General features: G+C 40.2%; 1 protein-coding gene across 4 annotated transcripts in view; it reads left to right on the top strand.

Moving 5' to 3' along the window:
* The window catches only part of DVL1 (dishevelled segment polarity protein 1), a 106,485-nt gene that overhangs the window by 65,154 nt on the left and 16,319 nt on the right, over window positions 1-25,012 (top strand). For 2 of the 4 annotated variants that reach the window (XM_067310854.1, XM_067310853.1), the window contains exons 3-11: window positions 417-538; window positions 6,678-6,790; window positions 12,682-12,820; window positions 20,159-20,252; window positions 21,295-21,364; window positions 21,841-21,980; window positions 22,305-22,381; window positions 22,870-22,937; window positions 24,567-24,716. In XM_067310854.1, coding sequence (XP_067166955.1) covers window positions 417-538; window positions 6,678-6,790; window positions 12,682-12,820; window positions 20,159-20,252; window positions 21,295-21,364; window positions 21,841-21,980; window positions 22,305-22,381; window positions 22,870-22,937; window positions 24,567-24,716 — 973 coding nt within the window. The remainder of the gene's footprint in view (window positions 1-416; window positions 539-6,677; window positions 6,791-12,681; window positions 12,821-20,158; window positions 20,253-21,294; window positions 21,365-21,840; window positions 21,981-22,304; window positions 22,382-22,869; window positions 22,938-24,566; window positions 24,717-25,012) is intronic. The other 2 variants (XM_013956070.2, XM_067310851.1) reach the window with 1 other exon arrangement.

Raw genomic sequence — 25,012 nt, forward strand, 5'->3', positions numbered from 1 at the left:
TTATTTTTGTCACAACAAATACAGACTTAAAGTGCAGTCTTGCAATGTGCATGCATTTCACAAGGAGTCCTGACAAATTGCAAGCCTAAAAACCACAGAGGATGCTGAAATGACAAGTCATAAGAAACACTGCACTCCCTGCTCGGTGTGATTGTTATGAGATGAAGAAAACTCTGTGGTGCTTGCAGAAACTTTGTGGATATCCTAACTGGTGGTGGTTTTATGTTGAGATCAAATTCAACAGGCTTTTTTGAGGGATTAGCAGGAATCTGTGCAACTAGACACCAAGCACTTCTTCTCCCTCTAGTTCCTCTAGATGCTCACAGAGTAAGCAGAAAAGCAGTCACTGAATGCCTTGCGTCAAGGTGGAGAAATCTGTACAGATGTGTCTAATTCTCTGTCCTTTTTGTTGACAGCTGGTCCTGGCTGAAAGCTCTCACTCTGACACAGGTTCCCAGTGCACTGAGAGCCACACAGATCTTCCGCCTCCCATTGAGAGAACAGGTGGCATTGGAGACTCCCGGCCTCCATCATTCCAGTAAGAGAAAATTGTCTTTTTCTTTTTCTTTTTTTTTTCCTCCTTTAAACCAAAATATGCAATTCATGTCTGCCTCTTCCCCATATTTCTCCCTGCTGCTGCAAACTAGCTATTTATTGTTATTGTTAGAAAAATAATAGACTGAAGAATTAAAAGGGGGATGGGAAGAGAAAGATCTGTCACTATTAGAGTGAAATAAATGTCCTTTTATGTCTCATTTTGAAACTCACTGTGGAACAGTTAAGTAGAAGAGGAGATCGGGATGCTTCTTGTGCCTTACAGATGACAACCTTTTATTACCGTGTTATATGTAATTATGTAGTGTGCAGGGACAACAGAACACTGATACCAAGAGCAAAAATTCACTTAAGGAATAATGTCTCCTCCCTGTGCATACAAAGGCTAACAGCTTGGGCTGCATATAGCCAGAACAGTTGTCATCTGATTTAATGGTAGCCTTGTTATTTCCTGTTACATGTGCTGAACCAGTGTTAGTCCTCAGATATTCCCTTATTTTCAGGGAAGCACTCTGAATTTACCCAAGGGAGACTTGAAGCAGGGCCTGGTTCTGAATAATATATAAAATATTGGGAAATTGTAATCTTGTTTCCTGTCTGTTTCATGGCACAGCAAGTGGCTTCCCAAAGCGTGCCTGAAAGCTGGTATTGTGTCTTGTTTTTAAATATTGCCCAGACGAAGCTTGAACAATGCTAAACTTTGAAGAGTTCAAGTTCTGAATTTCCAGGCTTTCTGTTTTTTGATGTGATGAACCTAATACCTGACCCCAACTTCAAAGCTAGCTTCCCATGCATTGGTTCTTTAGGGAGATGGAGTTCTGCATTTAAACTTTGAATTGCAAGTCAAGAAAATAGTAAATTAACATCAGTTGATGCACACTGAATAGAAGTATTTGACGGAGAAGTTTCTGCGAAGGCTTTTACAGTGCTGGAGCACCTGCGTCAGAACTGAAGGCCAAGTTCCTGTCTTCTTCCTTTCACTGTAACTGCCAGAATACTCACCCCCACCCCCTCGTAATCAGATGATTTTATTCTCTAGGGCTTTCTTGCATCTGTTGTAAATTTGGTGTTAAAGTCTAGAAGTAATCTTTTTCTGTGTATAGTGAATAATCCTGCCCCATCTGTCCTAAGGTGTAAAAAGTGTAGCTGGCCTAGCTAAATGAGCTTTCAGTGGCTCTTGCATAGTCCACTTGGCAGAGTTTCTCCTGCTCGTCACATCAGGGAGTGCTGAAGCTGTCTTCAGTTCCTGAATAGGCCTTGTGCTGCATAGACCAGAGTCCTACTAAGACCAGATCAGCCCTACTAAGTAGGGGTTAACATCTGTTTCATTTCTCAATCTTGGCCCAGCCCCTTGCGTTTCCCTCTGCATTGCTGACCTTAACAAGTAGCCAGAAAGATGGGCTAATGCAGGGAGCGCAGCCCCAGCACTAGCAAGCCAGTGGCACGTGTTTTGAGAAGGAAACCCAGTCTTGATTTGTCTGTTGTCACATTTTTCCATTGCTTTCTGGGATATCTGTTGCCTAGAAGAGCCCTTTATGCTCTGTATGAGTCTTTTACAGATAAGTGCCTTCTGGAGGGGACAAGAAATCTTGGGAAATGCTAACGCTGTCTGACACTGCGTTTCTTGCAAGGGTTTTACTGCCCTCGTGCGATCGTGAATTACTTTGCGTTGGCCGGGAGAGGCCTGTATGAGTGCAATCACATGACTGGCAAGTATAACTAGTTCTTTGTCTTCCAGACCTATACCTAAATGTAATAACTGCAAGATCAAATTTTATTTTAAAATAAAATGTAAAAGTAAAATTATATTGTAAATTACAGAATCGTGTAGACCCACTCACTGCTAATAACTGTATGTAGCAAGACTGAAGAAAATTAACCTGTGCTCTGCAAATATACCTACTGTCCTTCTCTTCTTGACTCCAGTCAGCCCAGTGCTGCAAGTGATGCTGCCTTCATATTACAAAGTGAATGTGAGAAGCCTCAAAGAGTTGAAGTAACTTACACAGGTCATGCTGACTCAGGTGTAGTGACACAGGAGGTCCTTTTTTTCTGGCTTGAGTTCTCATTCCTAAATAAACCATCTTCCTTTCTCCTCTTTTCACCTCTCTCTGCCCCTTTTTTACTTTTTTAGATTGTGGTAGAGATTCTGACTTAAGGTCCCGGCTTGTGGGCAGGCCTTTGACTAAAACTTGCTCTCCCTTAATGCCTTTTTTTAAGTCCAGAAGGGAATCTAATGATGACCTAATCTTACCTCCATGACACAGGGCAGAGAATCTCACTCAGTTACTCTGCACCAAGCCCTTAATTCTGTTTAGCTATTAGCATTTCATTTAGAAAGACATCCAGTCTTGCTTTAAAGATTCCCAGTGATAAAGCATACACTGCAATTTGAAGTCATTTGTCTCAGTGGTTTGTGACTCTTTATTAAAACTGTTTGCTGTATTTCTCATCTAGATTTGTTTAGCTTCAGCTTCCAGCAATTTCCCAGTAGATTAAAGAACCGTCCAGTGTCAGGAACTGTTTCCCCATGTGGATATTTGTAGACAGGGATAGTCATCTCTTGATCTTCTCTTGGATAAACTTAAGCAAGTTGAGCTGCTCAAGTCTTTCAGTGCAAAGCATGGTTTCCTGAACATGATTCATTACTGCAGTTCTCTTATGATCCATTTTCAGATTTTCAGCGTTGTTTTTAAAGGATGGATCTTGGGAAATGAATGTGACTTACCTTCTTGGTTCCTAGATCACTGATTTTTTTTTTTGATTTTTTTTTAATGTCACTAAAATCACCACAGGCCTGTCATCTCCTATCTTCCTTCTTCAGTGATGGTTGTGTTAAGATAATTGGGGTCTTACTTGTATGAGAAGCCCCAACTGAGCTGGATATTGTGTAATTGCGCATACGGAAATGCAGAAATATTGCTGGCCAACAAAGACTACAAGAAATGAATGAAGTGGACAGATCAGCAAGCAGGCAGTATCAGATGAGAGAATGAGGTACATATCAGAGGGGAAGTGTTGGTTCCAGCTAGCTGTTTGACAGTGTTGATAGTTTGTTTCATCGCTGATTAAGTCCAAAGGGAATGTACTTTTTTTTTTTTCTCTCTCGCTGATGAGGGTTCTGAAGCTCGTCTTGTATTTCACGCACAACCACTTCTGTTTGCTGGTAAGCCGGGCATTGGAGAATCCCCATTCATCCTGAATGGTTGAAGCTGCTCATGGTTTATTGGTGGAGGAGCATAAGTGAGTTGAGAATAGTCACCTCCTGAGCTACCTTTCTTACTCTTGCCTGCAACTCTTCAGTGTGTTCACTGGAAATTGAATTGAATTTGCTCAGCTGTGAGAGAGAAAACAAGCCAGCTGAGAGGTTCCTTCTGAACCTTTTGTGTCTGCTCGTTTAGCCTAGTAAACTGTTTAGTAATGAATAGTAACAGTGGTAGTCACTAGATGGTGCTGCTGAGATGGCTTAGAGTGTCTCAGGACTGGCTCCCAGTGCCCATCTTTGTGTTTGTGTTTAACAAAGACAAGAGACACTACATTAGGAAGCAGTCACCCTCTTCCCCTCTTCAGCTGAACAGGACTGAAACAAGAAATGTGAATGTACTTGGAACAACACTTAAAAACGTGCTTATATTTGGATAGCTTCATTAGGGCTTAAAGTGTGCATTCAAATGTTTTCTTGAATAGGGACCTCTATTTCCTAATTTATATAGTCGGCATGTCAATACATTTCATTCATTCAAAGGAAGTTTGTGCAGTTAGAGAAGGCTTTCAGCAGTCATCTTAAATGTAACACCATGCAGATGTGCTTGCACATATACCAGTTCTGGGTCCAGCTAAATTATGTGTACTGATCTTGGACAAGCCCTCATTTGACTACCCAGCCATCAGGCTATGTAGCTACGTTAATGTCCAGGTTCAAGATTAGCCTTAGAGAAAGAACTCTTGGTCAACAGTGCAGCATTTTGGTAGAGGTACAAGGAAAGCAGGCAGGAGCAGCAGCATCACTGTTGGACTGAGTTGCTTTGTGGAGGCATCCTTGTACAAGCTCTCAGTGATATTATCCTAATATTGTATTTGTTTCATCAACAAAGAAAGTCTGCAAAGTTCATGCAAGTTCCCTTCTTGCTTCTCATCACTTTAAGGTATGTCTGCGTGAAGGGGGTGTAATTCATAGATACAAGTAATATTTTTTGTGGAAAAAGATCTGTTGCCTAGCCTTTTTTAGGTTCATGCTTAAGAATAAGAAAAAAGTAGCAAAGCTCTTAATAAAATTTTTCTGATGGGTGGAATTTGTGGGACAGAGAGTAAGAATATGAGCAGTAACCTTCTAAGGGACATCTTTCACAGCAGAGCATTAGCCTATGTCAGGCCATGTTCTATTGCAATTTCAGGAGCTATAGGTCGATTTCCACAATATAGTCCATTAAAAAGAGCTGTGTCCTTTTTCAGCACTCCAAGAGGCTTTTCTCATTGCCTTCCATGTGCACGCCTCAAGGTAGTTTATGAAATGTAAGAATGGCAGAGATCCATAAAACACATTGAGCCTGAGGGGAAAAGTGAAGAGCTAAGCTAATTCTGTGCAAGGTGAAAAGAGTATCTCCCTCTTTGCTCCAGCCAGCTCCACTTTAACATGACTCTTTTTTTTTCCCCCCCTCAACAGAGATCTTGAAACAGATGGTTGCAAATAAGTGATCTTACAGACTCAGTGCTTTGTATTACTGCCACTGTTCTTGACTAGCAGACTTGACTCATCTATTGGAATTACAGGTGACAGGCAGTATTGTTTGTATGAATTGAGAAATGGCCATTTCTAAATGTCTGGAAGTTCAAGAGTTAGGGAGCTGTTGTTGATGTTTGTTTAGATTCATCCCAGAAAGTGGTCCTAAACCACTGCCTCTTTGAAACCTTTTTTTCTGGCTGATTATAGTAATGGAAAAGTTACTCTCAGCAAGTAGAGCCATCACAAAAGCAGAAGAAATCTGGCCACTGAGATGGTCATCAAGGTTCTTCTGATCTTTGTTCAAAGTTTATTTGTTCATAATGGCCCTTCGCTGGGGCTTACTAGATTGAGGACTGTGCTGCACTGATGTAGCTGTGTGACTTTCAAACAGTTGAGAGCATGAGAGGAGATTCTGGGATCTTTTTGTACATCCTACAGACATGCACTTAATTATTCTGAGCCTTGCTGTGACTTGTAAGAGTTCAACCTTCAAGGTTGCAGCTCTGTATTAAAAGTGGCTGCAGTGAGTTGTGGCTTCTGCCCTCTGGCTGTCAGCATGCCATATGTCTAGCTCAGGTTGTCAGGGAAACAAGTCTGTGAATGAACAAGCAACCAAGGAAGTGAGCTGAAACACTGGATTTAGTAAACAAGACTGTGTCCTAGGTAAACACCTTTGGAATGTTGTAGAAAAGGCAATTCAGTTCACAGTTCCAGTACTTCTTTGAGAATAACCTTCTTATAGAGCATGTCCTCTGTTAGCATTACTAGAGGAGCTCATACGTTCTTGTATATGCTTCTTGAATGCTTGATCTTCAGAATGAGCTTGGGAGGATTTGAGAGATGTGCAGGGTGTTTTGGAGGTTGAATGGGTGTGAGAGTCAACGACCTTTGTTCTTCCAAAAAGTGTTGTGTGTTTGCTCCAGTGTTAGGCAGGTGTGCTGCTAATTTGTGATATTAAAACACTCATGATGGGACTTAGCTGAGCTCCCAGTTCCTATGAAGTGTGTTAGTTGCAAAAACTGACTTTCTGTTGCCATATCAGTGCACCGGAGATCTGTTAAAAGAGCAGTGTGCATTAAAAAAATTCCTTTTCTTTGCCCATCAACACGTTTTTCTCCATGAAAATTTCATGCAAATGTCTCGTGGCAGCTTTTTCGATGTAATGATGATACTACTTCTGCAAATAGTGCAGTGTCTCAGGGCAGGGAGATTGATGTCATGTCACCCTTCAGGTGATTTTGAGGTGAGCAGAGCAGTCCGGGGGAGTTTGCACTGCTGCTGTCCAGACTAGCTAATCTGTATAATAGTCGTCTGGGTCTTCTGAACCAACGTTCTCATGAATGCAACTGTTTTTTATCAAAAGTGACTCCACTTTTTCTTCCTATTTGTCCTCTTACAGCCCAAATGCTGCCAGCAGTCGAGATGGATTGGACAATGAAACAGGAACAGAGTCAGTTGTTAGCCACCGGCGAGACAGACATCGACGCAGGACTAGAGAAGGGCATGAAGATGGTGAGTTCCTTCCCTTTTTTCATTCACAAAGAACAATTTTTCTGTTAGCCTTTCAGAGCCGGAACTACTTTTGTATGAATACTACTGAAGAGAAGAGTGCCTGGGTTCTTGTGTGCTTTCAGGGACTATTATTATTTTAATAGAAAAACTTGATAATTGCTTTGAAAGACTTTGAAGCTCAGGATTTTCTAGATGGTCTGGACAGCCTACAGTGAAATGCCAGGGAGATTCTGTCTGATGATGATAAGTTTCTGTAGCTTTAGAAGATGATCAGCCTGGAGAGGAGTGATAATTTAGCTGATGCCAAGCTCCATGCTATTGTGGCTAGACTGCCTCTATTATTCAAGTTTGCTCATTTAAAGGTAGGTCACATTATCTGTATGATGTGTTAGAGTTTGCAGTGTAGACAGTGTGAGAGTCTTGTATCTTAGCGTTGTAAGATCTGAGCCCAAATACTCTGAAATAGTTTCTGATTTCTCTAGGCTTAGATCAGCAGTAATGTTTTATGCTGGTGTAACTATGGCACATTGGCTCAGATGATCCTTCTTTAAACATATGTACATCCAAAGTACATGCATAAGTTACAGAACTTCAGCTCTTGCTTCTAGTCTATACATCAAAGTAAGCTTGTTTTTTCATTCATTGCCAGACAAGAATTTCCAGGCTTAATTAAGAATTAATAGATGCCACCCATTGCGTCTAAAATGGTCCTGAATCTGGAATATTTGGGCCCAAGAGATGCCATCACAGACTTTTATTCACAGACCCACCCACTAAACTATTTGCCTCCAGTTAGAAAACTAAGTCACATATATATAGTGTATTAGAAGCAGGTGTCTTTCTGTTTAACGCTTCCAAATTGTCAGTGGCTCAAAGTGAAAGAAAATTACTCAAACAATGGGTGGAGGTTACTCAAACAGCGGGTGGAGCTGTCTTTGCATGGTACTGACTGCACATTCCTTTGGGAAACCACAAAGTGAGAATCTTCTAATATGGTCTAAAAGGTTGCTGAAATTCTTCCTAGGTTGCTTGCCTCCTGTTTTTTTTTTTTTTTTTTTTCCTTCTTCCCTCTAAAAATGCTGGATCTTTTATGTGCTTTCTGAATATATTTTCCTTCTGATCTCATGGGGCTACTACTGTAACTCATTAGGTAGAACAGTGCAACTCAGCAAAGTTTCCCTGTTCAAGGATGCTGTTGACTTGATCTCCTATGCATTGTGATTCCTGAGTATTATGCTTAGTTTAAGGTTCAAGACTGAGATCTTCAGGAAAACTATGTCAAAGCTACTACAGAACATACGATTCCATTGTAGAATCAGTTTACCAGTTTACTGTAGGCCATCTTAAATGTAGTCCCTGTCTCTTTGCTAGTTGATTTCTTGCATATTATAAGCTATCTTTATGTGCTGTTACTTTTCATTAGAGGCTTGATCTTTAAGGTGCTGAGTTACATTTGACATTGCTGAATGTCCTTCATTCCTGGTAGTGTACTCACCTGCTTGTTTAGTGTATGGCAAGATTAGGCCCTGAGGGCTGCTCACCAAAGAACTAAAAATACTCTGTTGTCTCCATGCCTGCCTGCCTGCCTGTCTTAAATGCATGTGGTCTTTTCCATTCATGTGTGTCCCTCCCTTTCTTGCTAGCTTAATGTGGCTGGAGCACGTATTGTAGACTGCCTTTGGATTAAGTGGCTGGGTCTATATTATTACAGCTGAAACTGACTTGAGATTCAGAAGAGGCAGCTGAGAGATTTTGTGCTCTCTCTGCTTGATTTGGAATAAGTTTCTTCTTTCTCCTGCTCTTTCTACTCTGTTGTGAGCTGATCTCTTGTAGACTGCCTCCTGTGCTGCCTGCTCGCAGGGAAGAAGGGAAGAAGGTCATCTTTCTGTCAGAGATGATGTTCCCTAGACCAGTCAACATCTTTTTTTGAGTGTCTGGGTCACTGCCAGAAGAGGAACTGCAAGGAACCCTTCTGTCTGGGTTTGTGAGGCTCTGGGCAAAATTTTCATTTCACTCAATCCATGTGAGTGCTTTATAGTCTATGTTTTCAGATTCAGGAGAGTCTCTCTGAAAATTCAAACTCACATGCAAGAACTTTGTTTTATTTGACTCTTTCTAGGCCCAGATCACCAAATTTTGATTTTAGTTGAAAAACAGTTTATACACATGCTTCTTCTCTAGAGTTGCTGAAGACTTGCTTCTGCAGTCAAGCCCATGCCTTGTGGAAGTCTTATCCACCAGGTGCATCTGTATCTGACTGCCCAATGTAATCATGGTGATGGAAAAACTGTCCTTGTTTTACAGTGTCAGGAATGCCATTAGTATTTAATACAGGGCAATAGCACCACGGTAATAAGTATCAAGTGACTTATGGTAAATTGGGGTACTCGTAATTTCAATTCTTCAGTTAATTTTGAAGAGGCTGTCCCCAGCAATACTGCAGACCTTACAGCAGTGCTGGAATTCTGGCTTAGTGCTGACTCAGAGTTATGAACTGTCATCTACCAAACCTTTAACACCACTTCTTATGGTTCTGAGAATATTCTTGATCTGCTTCTCAATTGTTTAAATAGGTAGAACTAATATGATTGCATAGTTAACTCTGCATTGAACCTTTGTAAGGAGAAGTTCATTTTTGAATGACTCTTACAAAGTGGGTGTGAAATTCAGTGAGAAGAGAAAAGAAATGGATCGTATTTACAAAATGGTTGACTACCATTGGTTTGACATGATGAGAAATGCCTCAGAACACTGCATGGCAGGCTCTTACTTACCTACCAAAAGTAACAAGATCAGATATCTTTTGTTCATTCTGGAGTCAGGATGTCCTATAGCAAAAAGAAAAGGGGTCTGTTTTCCCAGACCCTGTAGCACTCTGTTGTTTTAAAGGAAAGAAAACAAGAGAAGTTGTGTCTTCTGGCTGACTAGCAGGTGCTGAAGATGCTGAAGTGTGCGGACTGTGAGTGCTGCTCCATAGTCCTGTTCCTCTGGGACTGTAAGCCCATTGAGTCTGCTGTAAGCTTTCAGCCTTTGGTCTCCTTTCTCTTCAGTATTGTTAATTTGCTGCCATGTCAATCACTTTCTAATTTCAGAATTACAGTTTGCAATGGGAAAGTGTCCTTTTTACTTGGTAGGTGTACTGACTGCTGCTTCCCACTGTTCACTGTGAGATCCCTGGGTCCTGACCTGTCAAACAGTGACTAGAATATATCTTGTCAGGTCTCCTTATCAAGTGGGTATGTGTATTTTTAGTTGCAATTTGATGTGCTAGACAGAGTCCTCTGAAGGCTTGTGTGTTTTGTCACTATCGTGTGATGTGAAATTATAGATGAGGGACTTGCTACCTTTGAAGTTGGATAGAAAAATATTTTTAAGGAGTCACAGAATCACAGAATGGTTGAGGTTGGAAGGGACCTCTGGAGATCATCTAAGTCCAACCCCCCTGTTCAAGTAGGGTCACCTTAGAGCACATTGCACAAGTACTTTTCATGGATACAGCTTTGTGATCAGAGACGGTCTGTGAAGTGAAGAAAGTCTGCTGCTGTTTTATGCAGTTATTTGATTAGGGAGCCATCTTTATAACTTTTTCCAGTGAGTACGAATGAAGTAGGATGGCATTGCTGGAAGGAGGCCATAAAAAACAAAGGATAAACCTATCCAGATATGAGTCCGTGGTATTGCCTTTGCCAGGGCCAAGACTGCTTGCATCACTGCAATGAACAAGAAAGTCTATATGAGATAACTGTGGAATAACCTGCTAACTTTGGCAGTTTGTACTCATTACCAAGGGTTGGTTCATGTACCAAAGCAAAATGATTCAGCCCCTTCTGTGTTTTTTTTTTTTTTTAATTCTATCCCATTATCACTGAGGGTACCTGTATTATCTGAATAAATCTCTGATCTCCTCTTGTTAATCTGGAGGTGGGACTGATACCAGGGACTGTGTTTGCAGTATTTCCTAACATTGCTAAGATTGGGACCTGAACTTTGGGACTGCAACCTATCTTTTTATTTTACTGAGATTTACGTTTCACACTAACTTTTTCTATGATAGCCCTTGCTGCTGAAATAGGAGCTCTTGCATCTTCAGAGAGCTTTGCCAGTCTTAACTAATTACTAATTAGTCATTGCCAAACCTGGATGAGGTAGATGGCTTAGAAAAATGACTTTGGTTTACTGATGGTATGGTATGGTATGATATGGAGTTTACATTAGAGAACTTTAAGCCAATGTATATTTTGCCATGGACATTCATAGGAACAGGGTTGGTTGTTGGGTGGCTCATCTAGGGCTGTAATCCAGACTGATCAGCTGGTATTGTTGGAGTTCAGGAGTTTCTGGCTTCTAGTGCTCTGAAATTAGCTCATACTTTTCCCTTTAGCTAGAAATGGGATAAAATTCCTGATTCTCCTATCAGTCTGAGCTGTGCTCAGACAAGTACATGTAACTCAGTAATGCACGTTATCTGTTTTCAAAATGATTTAAGGCTCCTATGTGAAACAGGCTGTACATATGAGCAAGAGGTGAGTCTTGTTAGCATGCATAAAGCAAGAACAACTGCTGTATCTTTTGGTCTCATGAAATATATTACTTTATTTCCTTAGTGTTTCTGCAGTCATAATAATATTTACTAAAAAAAAAGTAACAGAACAGTGTGTTATTTTCATTTGAAAGGACTTCACCAAAATGCATAGTTCAGCGCTGTATCCTGACTGCCATTTAAATAAGATTGAAAGAAGTGAAATACCCTTACCATGGAGAAAGTTTTAAGGCCCTTCTATGACAAATGTCATATATCAGCAGAGACATTATTTTCTTGAGTCTTCATGCCTTCTTTGCCTGGAGCAGAGTTGGATGTACAATGGAAGAATAGGCATATGAAAAGGTGGACAAGGGCGGGGGGCAGCAAGATTGTGACACCTGGTTCACAGCCCACTTCAGGGGCAGAAGCTGTGTGCTTCACTTGTCATTATGAAATAGTAGTAAATCCACTTTTCCCTGCAGAAAGAAATAAATGCAGTTAGTGTGTTTGACTTTGCCCTGTAGAGACGTGTTTAAATAATACCAAAATTACAGCTCCAGTAATTCAGAGAGGGGCAGCCTGAGTGATCCTCACTGGAACACTGCATTACTTTAGCTTTGCTCCATGGGTATTAATTGTGCTGAGTAGCAAAACATACGTATGGTACTGCTAGATCACTGAGATACAGCAACACATACTCCATAGTGTTTGTAACTCTTTGAGCTCATCATTGGTATAAAGTGATTGATGAATTGCCCACCCTGACAAGATAGGTATCCCTGGATATTGTACTTTGATATGATTGTATTGCCCAGACAATGTGGTGTAGGTAAGGGGATAGGAAGGAGTAGGATAGATCAGGGAAATGAGTGGTTTTACGGGTGAGAAGTTAATAGAATTCATTAGGGAATGTTGTTTAAAGCTTTCTGTGCTGTTTGACTGGTCCATACCAAACTCAGATGGTGTTGTCTGCTGCTTTCCCAAGATCTTTTTGTGAACCTTCCTTTTGATAATAACTGCTTGTTGCCATTCTAGTGCACATTTTAATACCATTATAATACTTGTTCATGCCTGCTACTGCTTTCTTGATCCCCTTATGGCTTGCCTATTCAGTCTTGAATATAGCACATGAACTGAGCCACAGACAAATAAACAAGTTATGAAAAAGGCAGGTGTGCCAGGATAATAGGTTTTCAAGCTGTTAACTGAAATCAGGTTCTACAAAATAACTCGGTTTCTGCATAGGGATCCTCCTGTAGGGTTGTCCACAACTGACACCGTGAATGCAGTGCTACCCTCATTGACGCTTTATGTGCTATTTCTTCCTTCCTCTTTATCTAATAATACTCCATTGAATTTCTTCTTGCAGTCCCTCGGATCAATGGTCATCCCAAACTAGACAGACACCGTGAGCACCCTCCTGGTTATGACAGCTCTTCCACCATGATGAGCAGTGAGCTGGAATCCAGCAGCTTCATTGACTCTGATGATGATGACAACACAAGCAGGTAGGGCATTGGCATGGTGATTGAGTTGTTAAATACTCTTTGCATCTGTTTCTCAGCCTCTTGACTGTGTTTCTGGGCTTTACTTAAACATGTTAACTGAGGAGATGAGATGATTCACATCCCTTCTCCTCTTCCCTCACCTGTTTCCTTGCCTCTCCTCCATTTTTCTGCTAGCTATGATTTGAGCACTGATAATTCATCAGTCGCATCATATGGTACCCTAACACTGCTCAGAGAAACCAGCTAAATTTTTGGGGTCCTTCCTATAGCTTAGGGCCACTGTTCTAGTTAAGAAAAAAGTTCTGTTCCTGTCCTTCTGTTTTAATAACAAGGGTGATTTTATCTTAGAATCAAAGCAATGTGCAACTGTCTGCCTATTTGTAAAGTAGCATTGTGAATATCATAACAAAATACTCTCATCATTGATTCCTAATAAGTTTTCGCTTAACTAAGGCAGAATTGGAAAGGAATTCCTATGGAATTGCATATTATCTGAGACCTATGAGTAGAGGAATTCATCAAAGTTAATGTCTTACAAAGGCAGGTCATGTCACCAAATATTTATATGACTTTTTAATTAATTTTTTCTTTTCATGCAACCAGGGAGAATGTGGTGAATTATTCCTTGCTGTTAGCAAAAAAGCCTTCTATTTCAAGGCATCCTCGTTAATCTCTCAAGATATTTTAGTTATTCCTTAAAAGGTTTATAAGCTGATGAATTCCTCAGATTTGAAAAAATATATGTTTAAAGGTGCAAAATCAGTCAAAACTATTGTTGTTCCCCTTCCTGGCTTCAGTGACAGCATTCTCTAAGCATTGCTTCTAGAGCTGTTATAATGTCCCATGTATCCAAACAGGATACAAAAACCCTTTACAGATCTGTGGTTGTTCAAAGAGACCTATAGCTAAAACAAGGTACAAATATGGCATTCTTAAATTCTAGGTAGATGAGAAACAGCAGAGAACAACAACTCATGAAGATGCCACTTAAATGTTTGCTGTGTTTGCAAGCAGATGATTAGCTTATTGAGTTCAGTAGATATATTTGTGGTCTTAAAGTTAGTCGCAGCTTAAATACCTGTTGAAGAATACCTGTTCCTTCAACTGCTGTTTAAATGCTGAGTGCTTCCAAAGGGTTGAAAGGGTAACTATATTAACATTTAAGATTTGGTTCTGGATTAGCTGTGAGAACCTATTTTGCAGTTACAGCAAAGTTGCTGACACCTGAAGATAAAGAAAATTAGTCCTTAGGATGCTTTGTAGTTCACTTGGATATTCACATGCATAAATGTTTAGCAGGATCAGCACTTAACCCAAAGGTATTCTAAGCCTTCCTAAAGCCTTTAGGGCTTCCAGCCCTCCCTTCCCCCCACCTTAAAAAAAAAAAAAAAAACAAAAAACTGTAGATGATTTTGTTTCTTGTAAATAAATGAATTATTTCCATGGCAGCAAGTTATGCAGTAGGAGAGACTTACAGTATGCACATACAGTAGCACAGCCAGGGTGGCCACTGAAGCACAGTATAGTAGACCCAGCAAATCCCTCCATCTATTAATAAAGTAAAACTTCCTGTGCCTGACCTGAGAAGAAAGAGGCTCTTCAAAACTGCTGTGGAGGCCTTTTCCTTTCTAGGGTAGAAGCTCTTGGCACACAGAATAGCTGTCAGGCCAGCTAGTCAGGAAGAACAACTTAATGGAATGCTCTAAGGTATGCTGTTGTGTTACAGTGATGATGTTTTCGAGCAGATGAGAGACTGTGCTGGCAGGGAGTAGTTTTCTTAAGAGGCAAATACAGCCATACAGAAAATCAGGCATGCTCTCTGCTGGAGACTGGGGTCTGGGGAAAAGGTTCAAGGGGGTAAGTTTGGTTAGTAACAGCTGATGAGCTCTAGTGTCAGAATCTGCATTGTGAAGGAGGTTGTATATGGAGGACACAAAGAGAAGAAATCAGACGTGAAGAATATTACTACCTTAAAAGTGAAGAGGTTGTGAGGTTTGGGATGCTTTTCTAAGAGTGTCTGATATTTTATGTTTTTATTTTCAATTTGGAGCAGTGAAGCAGATTTGGTTAATTTCCTGTCCAAGAAAGTTATATTACATTTAGAGAGAAAGAGTAACTTTTTTCCAGTGAGTTAATCATTCACAGGCATTACAAGACAGTACAGTTCCCTACATTCACCCATCTTCTCTCTGTTAAATTTCTGCTTTAAAGATGTATTATGTCTAGCAAAATTCATTTGGCTTCTTTTTGTATAGCATGAGGCATCATTTTTATAGTACAGGCAGATCTCTGTCAGAAGTTCTCCAAGTACAGTGACTTTATTGACTTTTGAAATTCAGGGAACAGAAACTTGCTGTTTTGATTAATCTTGATTTTTCTATTGGGATGCAGGAAAAGAGACAAAAAGTTTGCTCTTAAAAAGGGTCCTTGAAGTAATGTGAATGTAATGATTTTTTTTCTTTGTCTTCAAATTATGATACAGTTGAATGTTAGTGGCATTTGCAGGTGGTGGGTGATATTTTGAGTACAGATTGATGTAAGGAGCTCACAGTAACCTTTTCAATAACTGTTGTTTCTGCCTTACTTTTCTTAAGCAAATAAGTATCTAGAACTTGGGAAGCTTGTGGCTGTAGGGTTATTGTCAGCAAACAGCAATTAGTATTCTCACTCCAAGTAACTGAAATAATTCACTGTAAAAATTTCAACTGCATTTATTTCTCACTTCAGAATTAACAGTGGTTCTTTTTAAATCATATGGATAAGCTTTCCTTTGATTTAACAAATCATTTGTTACTTTTTTTTCCTTCGGGGAATATAGATTGGACTTTTTTTTTTTTTTTTTTTATCTTTCCTGTGGGGTTTATTAGCCTTTTTGTTAAAAGTACAGTCAGGGCTTTGGCCAGTAGCTAGTGCAAGAAATTCATTACGATTTGTGATTTTTTTTTTTTTTTTAATCTTTGCGCTTTATTTTTCCCAGAAGCTTATATATACCACCTTGTCTTGCTCATCAGTTTTCAAGAATCATATCATTTCTGGGGATACTGTAGAGAGAAAAAATTAGTCCTTGTTAGAATACTTTTGAGCTGCTGTTTAGCATCCAGATACTAGTAGGATATGAGATAAGCAGTGTTTAAGAATGATTCAGCAAGGATATGTTATGACTATGGATTTTAAAAGAAATGACAAGTAGAGATGGTTAAATGTACTGTAACTATCTGAGAAAAGAATTGGCTTGACTCCTTTTTAAGAAATTGTAGAAACTGTGAAACCTGTTGTTTACAAATACGCTTTCACACAGTATAGGAGTCTTGCCAAAGCAAACTGTGTTGTGTGTAGGTTTATTAAGACAGCTTAAGTCGTAGTCCAGCTTCTCACAAGAAAGGATGAAGAAACTGAGTTGAGTCCTCCATTTGTGGTTTCTCCAGTGTAATATTGCTACTCTTTTTTTTTTTCCTTGCATACATTTTTCAACACCATCTTCTAATGTTTATCTATGAAGAAGTCAATGTTTAGGCACATAAAAATGTTTCTGTAATGCCTCTTGATCATGAACTTTCTGAAACTAATGTGAGAGACTGTTTTAGATCAAGTAATTCGCTGAGATGTTATCTGCCTTCTTGAAATAAATCTGAAATATGGCCTTTCTGAGGAACTGATGTCCATTCCTGCAATCTGATGCAGTGTGGAATGAGAAAATTCAGCAGAATATCACTTCTCTTCATAAATTACCATCTGGAAACAGAAGTGCCAGAAATTTGCCAGAAAACTATGTTCTTGGTGGTTTAATTAAAAAAAAAAAAAAAAAAGTTCATTGTTTAGAGAAGGAAGGAATCTAAACTTTGTATCATTTATCAAATTTTGAACCAATTTTCAAAAGGCGTTTCCCCTTGCAGAGTTGCCAAAGTACATCGAGAGAGCAAAAGTGAAGAAGGAACATGATGCTGATACTGGCATGAGCTAATTGTTCACACATCTATCACCACAAATATATTCTTTCTGCAGTGTATTTAGAATTTTTCTTTTTTTTTTTTCAGTCCATCTTTTTGAGCTCATCCCTGATATATCTCTGTAAAGATAGTAATGAAAGTATTTTTGAATCCTGTACTTACTCAGTCAGAGAGCAATTCTGTTTTCCAACCATACTCAGTGTAGGCAAAAAGATATTTTTGTCTAGCTCAATTTTATTAGATCAGACTAAAATTTGGGAGTGATCATTCTATGTTTTTTCTGAGCAACAACTTATTGATGTACCCAATAACAGAAGAAGGAAACTGGCACAACCAGTCAGCATTGGCAGTCAGTAGATCTTTTTTATTGGCAGTGCACAGGAACAATGAAAAATTTGAATTTGACGAGAAAATATGCTAACATACATTGGTAGGTAGTTTTCAGTTGCTTACTCCTTAGGAAGGGTGTAAAGTGCCATGGAATAGCACCAGGTTACTGCCAAGGCTACTTAAGGCAATGAAATTCAGTAACCTGTCTGCTGAAGCTCTTCTATTGCTATCCCATATTTCCATAACTTGCTATCCAGCCTTTGGCTGGAAAGTGGAGGAAGAGCTTTGCAACTGGAGGTATTCAAAAGCTGTCTGGACACAATCCTGGGCAATGTGCTCTAGGTGACCCTGCCTGAGCAGGGGGGTTGGACTAGATGATCTCCAGAGGTCCCTTCCAACCTCAACCATTCTGTGATTCTGTGATACTGGGTGAATTCCCTCCCTGATTTCCTGCTGCAACAGGTGTGGCTTTCAGTATGGCTTTCTCTCCATTTTCCTTCACTGCTATATGAACATTGCTAACCTAAAATTGCTTTTAACAGTAGACAATGTTAGCCAGAGGCATTACTATGTCCTTTCAGGCACATAGTAATGGAAAACTGAATAAATGAAATGGCATACATGAATTTAATGAATTTTCTTTATTGACAGTAACCATTAGGGTTGTCATTTTGAAAAAGTTGGGGGAGAAGGCACTGCATATTCCTTAAGTAATGCCCCAGGATAAATCCCATAAAATGTGGTATGGCAGTAGGCGAAATATGGATCTAAACAATGAAAATCAGTTGCCTGGCTCCTGTGAAGGACTTTAAGGTGCAGTTAGAGTAGGCAAAAAGCAGATAAAATTGTGACATTTTGTCTTTTCTATTATGGTCTAGCCCAGCTGCCTCTGAAATCAGCAGAAAGCCTTGTGCCAACATGCAAAAGAGCAGGCCTTTCATATCCCTGTGTTGTGTCTGCAGCAGGGAATGGAATCTCTAGGCAGAGGGTTTGTTTGCAGCTTGGAGCGCTGAATTTACTCTAACCAGTGAAAGAAGGGCACTCACCTCTGTCTTACAGCCTTTGAAGGCATTTTGTTGCTTGACTTGGGTTCAGGCAGAAAAGCTCCTCCAGAGTCTTTTGCCTATTTTCTTTTTGCTGCAGTTCTCAAAGAGGAGGCAGGTTCGCTGTGGTGTGAGCAATATGCCTTGCCTTTCTTCAGATTCTCCCTGACTATTGTGTGTTGGAAGGTTTTAGCTGAATCCTGCTAATGAGATGTTCTGAGAGAGAAGGAGAGTTAAATTGGAGAGGAGAAAGGAAGAGGGAGAATATTGTTAGTAAAATGGTTTGTGATAGGCAATGCAAGTGGCTACCATCAGGTAAGTCCCCCTTTCCTTTGCGTCCTTTCTGTAGGGCTTAAGTAAGATTCAAGTGATACGTCTGAGTTCCGCTGATAGTGGGGAGGTGAAGGGGGCAACAGAGATGAAAATGAAATGCTGGAGTATTTGACTTTATGGTGTATGTTACTGAATTTTGGGAGCTGCTGTGGGCAGTCTAGTTTGTATGGAGAATTCTAGCTCCACAAAAAGTACCTTTGCCAATACTTTCAGAGTGGTGCATACTGAACACATCCAATTTTGGGAGCCCAGTGTCTCAGCCTCAGAAAATCAGGTGCTGGGAGTTGGTTCCAGGGAACGAGAATTATCAAATCTTTGATCTCTTTTCAAAACACAAACTCTTGGCTCTTTAAATGAATTTGTTGTGCTGGGAGGGGGAAAAGGAGTGCATGAGGTTAAAATGCCTGAAATAGTTTTGTGAACGCAAAGAATAAGCCAAGAGATGTACACTCTCCAAGTGGTTCCATCGTCTCTAATACTGAGTTCAACACACCTGACTACAACACATCTACTTTATTCCTGATGGGTTTCCCAGTGTGGTGGGTTTAACTCTTACAACAGCAAGCTCCTTGAGGTTGCTGGTATCAAGTTCTGCTTGTGGTATTCTAACACTTATATGTGTGGCTAGAGCTTTGAAGACGGGAATGTGGAGGTTGGGAAAAAAGACTGGCACTGTCGTCTTTGTGACAGTGCCAGTTCAGTTACTTGTGTGGTAGGGTTGGATCTTTTTTATCCTTACTAAAGATGGAGCTTTACCTGCTTTGTCTGTTTTACCATTCTTAACTTAATAAATAGAGGAGAGATGTCTTTCTGGTGTTACACTGGTATCTCTGAAATCTAGGCTTTGTTCCAGGCTTTTGAAGTTAGTTTGGGCAAAGAAATTTCTGAGTCTTGGTCCTCCATGTGTAAAATGGGAATAGTTAATGTTCTTAACTCTTATGTAGAATGTGGCACACTGTGGCTCTATGATTCTGGGAGAGTCTTAAAAAGAGCAAACTGTAACCAGAATAAAAAGAACAAAACATGTAGAGGTAAATCATATTCACTATTCTTGGGTCACTATTTGGTAATAGCTATTATCAACTGCTATTTTATTTCATAAAATTCAAGCCCCTATATTAAGTTCCTGTGAATATGGTAGTTAGCAGCACAGGAAAACAACAGCACCATGATAAGGCTCGCAAAAATTAATATTAAGGGATTCTCCAGGTTGTCTGTTCTGGAGCTTCTCTCAGAGCAGTGTTTAAAATCATTACTTAGTGTACAGCTGTTCTTACAGTGCGCATTTTCTTTGGGCATGAGGTCAGGACCACCTTTAAGTACTGGAAGATAGCTACCTATGACCTTTGGGTGGTTAAATCAGGATGATACGTGTCTGTTGAGATGAGGCTTGAGTTATTCTTCTCCCCAGAAGGAAGCAAGCTAATAAATTATACTCTCTAATCCATGCTGCAATTTAGCTGGTGACTTTCCTGTGCTCCTAGGCAGTGGCTAGGATAACAACACATGCTGGGGTCAAGCAGCAATTCAGCAATAAGCAGAGCAATGCATTGTGAGCTAGTTGATGGTGTCTGCATGACTTACGCTCTTCTGTATCTGTGGTAATCAGCCTTTTTTGGAAGGGTGCAGAGAATGGCAAATGGCTCAGCTTTACAGAGTTGAAATCTGCTCTGGATTTCCCTCAGGTTGAGTAGCTCCACCGAGCAAAGTACTTCGTCCCGGCTCATACGGAAGCATAAACGCAGGAGGAGGAAACAAAGGATGCGGCAGATTGACAGGGTAAGGCTGGCATCATAATTTTCCAAGGAGGTGAACCATGGTTTTGAGTGTAGCATGTGAATTAGGAAGGGATTCAGATTCTCTGTCCTGTTGAATTCATTGGAAAGACTCCCTTGGCTCCAGTGTTCTCTGGACTCAATCTCTAACATTTCAAATGCTGCAGCATTAGGTGGTTCAAGAATCTCTTTCCTCCTCCTCCTTCCTCCTTTTGTTTCTGAGTGATCACATTTCTTGTTGCCTTTTTTGAGACCATTCTATAAGAAAACTTCCATTATGCTACTGTCTGGTCTGGGCAAAGGGTTAATGCGAAGGTGTCTGTAGTATTAGACATGTGATGTGCAAAGTGCCCTGTCTTATATTCTGCTTGAAGGAGAAATCTGAGTTTATAGAAGATTGCAAATCTTTTCTCTTGCCCTTTTCTGTGCTAGTCCTCTAGTAGCAGGATGAGGGTGGTTCAGATGGCACTTTACCTTCATGAAGTGCTTATTTTATTCTCCTATAAACGTCTGTCTAGAGCAATTAAGGAATGAATATGTATATATTTTATCACTGAAACTGGAGTAATAGTGAGAAAAGCTGTTTTAAAACATGTTTTTGGAACATATTTGTATTTCTTGGTCTGTCTTCTGACAGACTTTCTGAAGGGTTGTGTTGTTCACATGTCTCTTCACGGAGAAGCTGTGGGTATAATAATTCATGCTACACTGGGCACTTTAATACTTAAATATCTCTGCCTGCCAGTCATGTAGTCAGGAAGCAGAAGTGATTCAGCTTGAACTACAGTTGAGAAATCTCAGTATAGGAACCTGCTCTGTGTGTTTTGCAGACAAGCTGTTGGAGAACGTGCAGATTGTGTTCAGATATTTTTTCCTCACAGATTCTAAATGAAGGGTAATATTTGGAGGAGGCCACAGTGGTTTCTGGATACCTTCCAAACAGAAACCATTAAATCAGTTCCTGATAAAATTGTTTTCAGTGATTATTTTTGTTGTCTGTTGTCGAGCCATTTAAAACCTGGAGAATTCTCTGTTGTGTTTTGCAGTCATCCTCGTTCAGCAGCATCACTGATTCTACCATGTCCCTAAATATCATTACTGTCACGCTCAACATGGGTAAGAAATGAGCAATGCTTTTTTATGATGAATTTTAAGTGATCCAGACGTATTTTTGTCATGGTGCAGCAGCCTGTGAAGCCAGTTGAAAGTTCCCTTAACGTGAAATGACTCCAGTTTGAACTAAAGCATATGGCAGTTGAGAGTTGTTGTTCTGTTAATGGTGCCCAGATTGTTGGTCCAACACAGTATAGTTGTGAGCTGGTTGCACAAGCAGATCAGTGTCTTGTATGAAAAAAACAATGTTTAGCAACTTTTCCTTGCTGCAGTGAACATGCCAGGCCAGACACAGAACAAAAGGATAAACTGAGATAGTTGTAAATCAAACATGGTCCAGATGATGCGTTGAGAGAAAGCCGTGTACTGATTTTGAGGACTGAAGTAGTCTGGTGATAGCTTTTCACTATCATTCCAATCACCTTGTTTGTTTGTTTGTTTGTTTGTTTTTTCCCACCCTCCACTTTCTATCTGTATAGAAAAGTATAACTTCCTGGGGATCAGCATTGTAGGACAGAGCAATGACCGGGGCGATGGTGGCATATACATTGGCTCTATTATGAAAGGAGGGGCTGTGGCAGCAGATGGACGAATTGAACCAGGAGACATGCTTCTGCAGGTTGGTCCATGTCCAAAAATACATGCTGCTGGCTCATGCATTAGTGACTTCGGCTCAGTCATCCCACCAGATCCAGGGACATAACAATCAGTTAACAGAGTTCACCTGTAGTCAGAGAAATGTGTTAGACTGCTATCACTTGAAACTATAAATCTTTGCCAACTCTTTGCTGGATAGTTTATGTGCTCTGAGAAACAAAACATTTCTGCAGCTGCTCAGATGAATGGAAATACTTATAAGGCAAATACATTTGAAAACAAACAATTAAAATGTCTTTACCTCTCCTGTTGCAAAGCCTGACCTCTGACTCTTGCAACATTTCAGGTGAATGACGTCAATTTTGAGAACATGAGCAATGATGATGCAGTACGAGTTTTACGGGAAATAGTCTCCAAGCCAGGGTGAGCTTATTACAAAATCTCCTTTGCTATTTATCCTCCTTATGCAGTTATTAGCATTGAGCAAATGTCAGAAAAATCAACATTTTGATCTGAATAAGCAACCAAGTGTGGCTGCTGATCTCGACTCTGAACTTCTCAGTGTAAGTGATGAATAGGTGAGACTGGTTCGGATTTACTAGCTAAAACCAACACAAACTAGGAGTTGCCTGGTTTCGATGGCACTATTTGTTTATCTGGTCAGAGTTTTAAAATCTCAAGAGCTGATCATTCAAGTTTTCACCAATAGTGCTGCTGATATATGGAAACACTGAAACAACCTGATACTGGTTCTTACTGAATGTGCTTTGACCAGCATCACAAAAGCATTTTCAAAATGTTCTTGACAACTGCTGCATAGGATTAAGTTTGTTCAAAAGAGTTCATTGTGGTTCTCACAACTTCTGCAAGGAAAGATAAGAGTCATCCTTGCCTATTTGCTTTCTTTCTAGACCTATCAGCCTAACAGTAGCCAAATGCTGGGACCCTACTCCCAGGAGTTATTTCACCATCCCCAGGGGTAAGTGCATGTCTCTGCTCCTTGCTGGATTCCTGTAGGGCCTTCAAGGTCTAAAACATTTTCAGCTACTCTGACATCTAACAGATTTCCTTTCCCTGCAAGTTCCATGTTTTTAGTTCGAGATTTTGATGTATTGTTTGTTTTTTGTTTTGGGAGGCAAAGGTTTAAGATAGCCAGTGGGGCATCTTAAGTGTTTAAGATTAACCCTGAAGTGCCCACTGAATTTGTGGGAGTCCTTTTTTTGATTCATGTAGCTTTGGATCAAGCTCTTAACTATTTGATGGCTATATCCATGGCAAGATTGGAAGATAAATATATTTAAATGTTAAAAAGCCTCTTTTTGTTACGTACACTTGTTAGAATCTAAACTGAGTATTTTTAAAATTTGAGGCAAACAACATAGTTTAATATACATAAACATTGGTGAAAATGGTCTTGTTTTAAAAGTTTGGTTTTAATATACCTTTCAATGGCTATAAAAGATCTGTGCGCATGTGACAAACACAGTTGCCTCCTGCTGGTGAGTGCTCTATTTGTGGTATTGGAACCAGCTTTGTTACCAGTTCTTTCATGAAGCTGAGGATAGCATTGACCATTGCAAAAACTGCAATAGACTCCCACAAACTACAGGAGCTCACTCAGTGAAGTCCTTAGGAAAATCAGCATCATCAAAAGAAAAATCCCATGTATCACATATTTCAGATTTGCAGCAGGGAGGGTTTGTGTATCAGTTTGTCCTTTGTTCAGATAAGGACCAGAGACAAACAGCAGTATATCTGCTGTAGGCTAGATTGCTTGCAACAGTGTGTGGGATGTTTTGGGGAAAATATCTACCATAGGCAGAGCTCTTTTATATAATTTCTGGTTTTAAAAATCATCTTCCAAGGAAATGGAACAACAGACACCATAATTCAGAAGATAAGTAATCCAGGTTATGGGAAAATTCAGTTTATTCTCAGATTTATAAATGACAGGCTGTGTGGCTGTTCTTAAAATCTGAGTATAATTTTAACTCCTCTCTGACTCCAGTCTCTTCAAATGCTCTTTTTGTGTCTTGTCTATTTATTTTGCAAGACTATTTCTGTCCTAAAAAGTTTCACTGTGGCTGCTGAAAACACTGAGAGGGGAACTCCAGGATGTTCCATCTCTGCAAATACTGAGTCTACAGTTACTGTTTTATTTCACCTTCACTAGAAGACTTGCCCTCTGAGTGGTTATTTTGTGTCCAAGGCCTTTAGAAGTAGGCAGTGATTTTCCTGTTGCTTTGTGTGAGTATTGGGTAGCATGCACATCATAATGAAATCAGAAACTCTATCTCACTGTACAGAATAATAGTGAATTATTATTACTGGACTGATAACTTCCTTCCCACAAGGGAAATGATTTCACTCCTACTACAGTTACAGGAATATGAGTGTCATGGTTGTATCCTATTAGGCTGGTGCAGCAATTCCCAGATAAAACCGGATGCTGCTGGCAAGGTGCCTTCTGTTCTCCCATGCTGGCAGTTGCGTGATCAGAATGGCAAGGACTTGTGCATTCAAAAAGCATCCCCTCTTATTTAGATCCTGGTGTTTACTGCAAATCTGATTCCATTTGCTTGTTTCTCCCTTTCTGATTGTTTTGCAGCTGAACCAGTGAGGCCAATTGACCCCGCAGCATGGATCTCTCATACCACAGCCATGACGGGAGCGTACCCCCGTTACGGTATGAGCCCCTCCATGAGCATCACCACATCTACCAGCTCCTCACTAACAAGCTCAATTCCCGATTCGGAAAGTAAGTCACACTGCGGCCAGCACAGGGCAGGCGTCTTCTGCTCGGGGCCTGCAGTGCAGAGGTGTGTGCAAAACCGACCCCAGCCACAAGCACGATGAAAACAACAGCCGCCACAGAACTCTTGAATGTTTTCTTAAATCTGTAAATCTTGTGGGGAGCATAAAACCTTTTTTTTGAAGGTCAGAAGTTAATGCAGTGATGTTTTGCCATAGTTCACATCCAGAAAGTGGGGATGGCTTTTAGTCCTTTAAAAGTTACAAGGCAGGCCTCCAAATTTATCCCCTCAGATAAATGTG

This window comes from Apteryx mantelli, chromosome 26 (assembly GCF_036417845.1).
Source record: "Apteryx mantelli isolate bAptMan1 chromosome 26, bAptMan1.hap1, whole genome shotgun sequence".
Lineage (NCBI taxonomy): Eukaryota > Metazoa > Chordata > Aves > Apterygiformes > Apterygidae > Apteryx > Apteryx mantelli.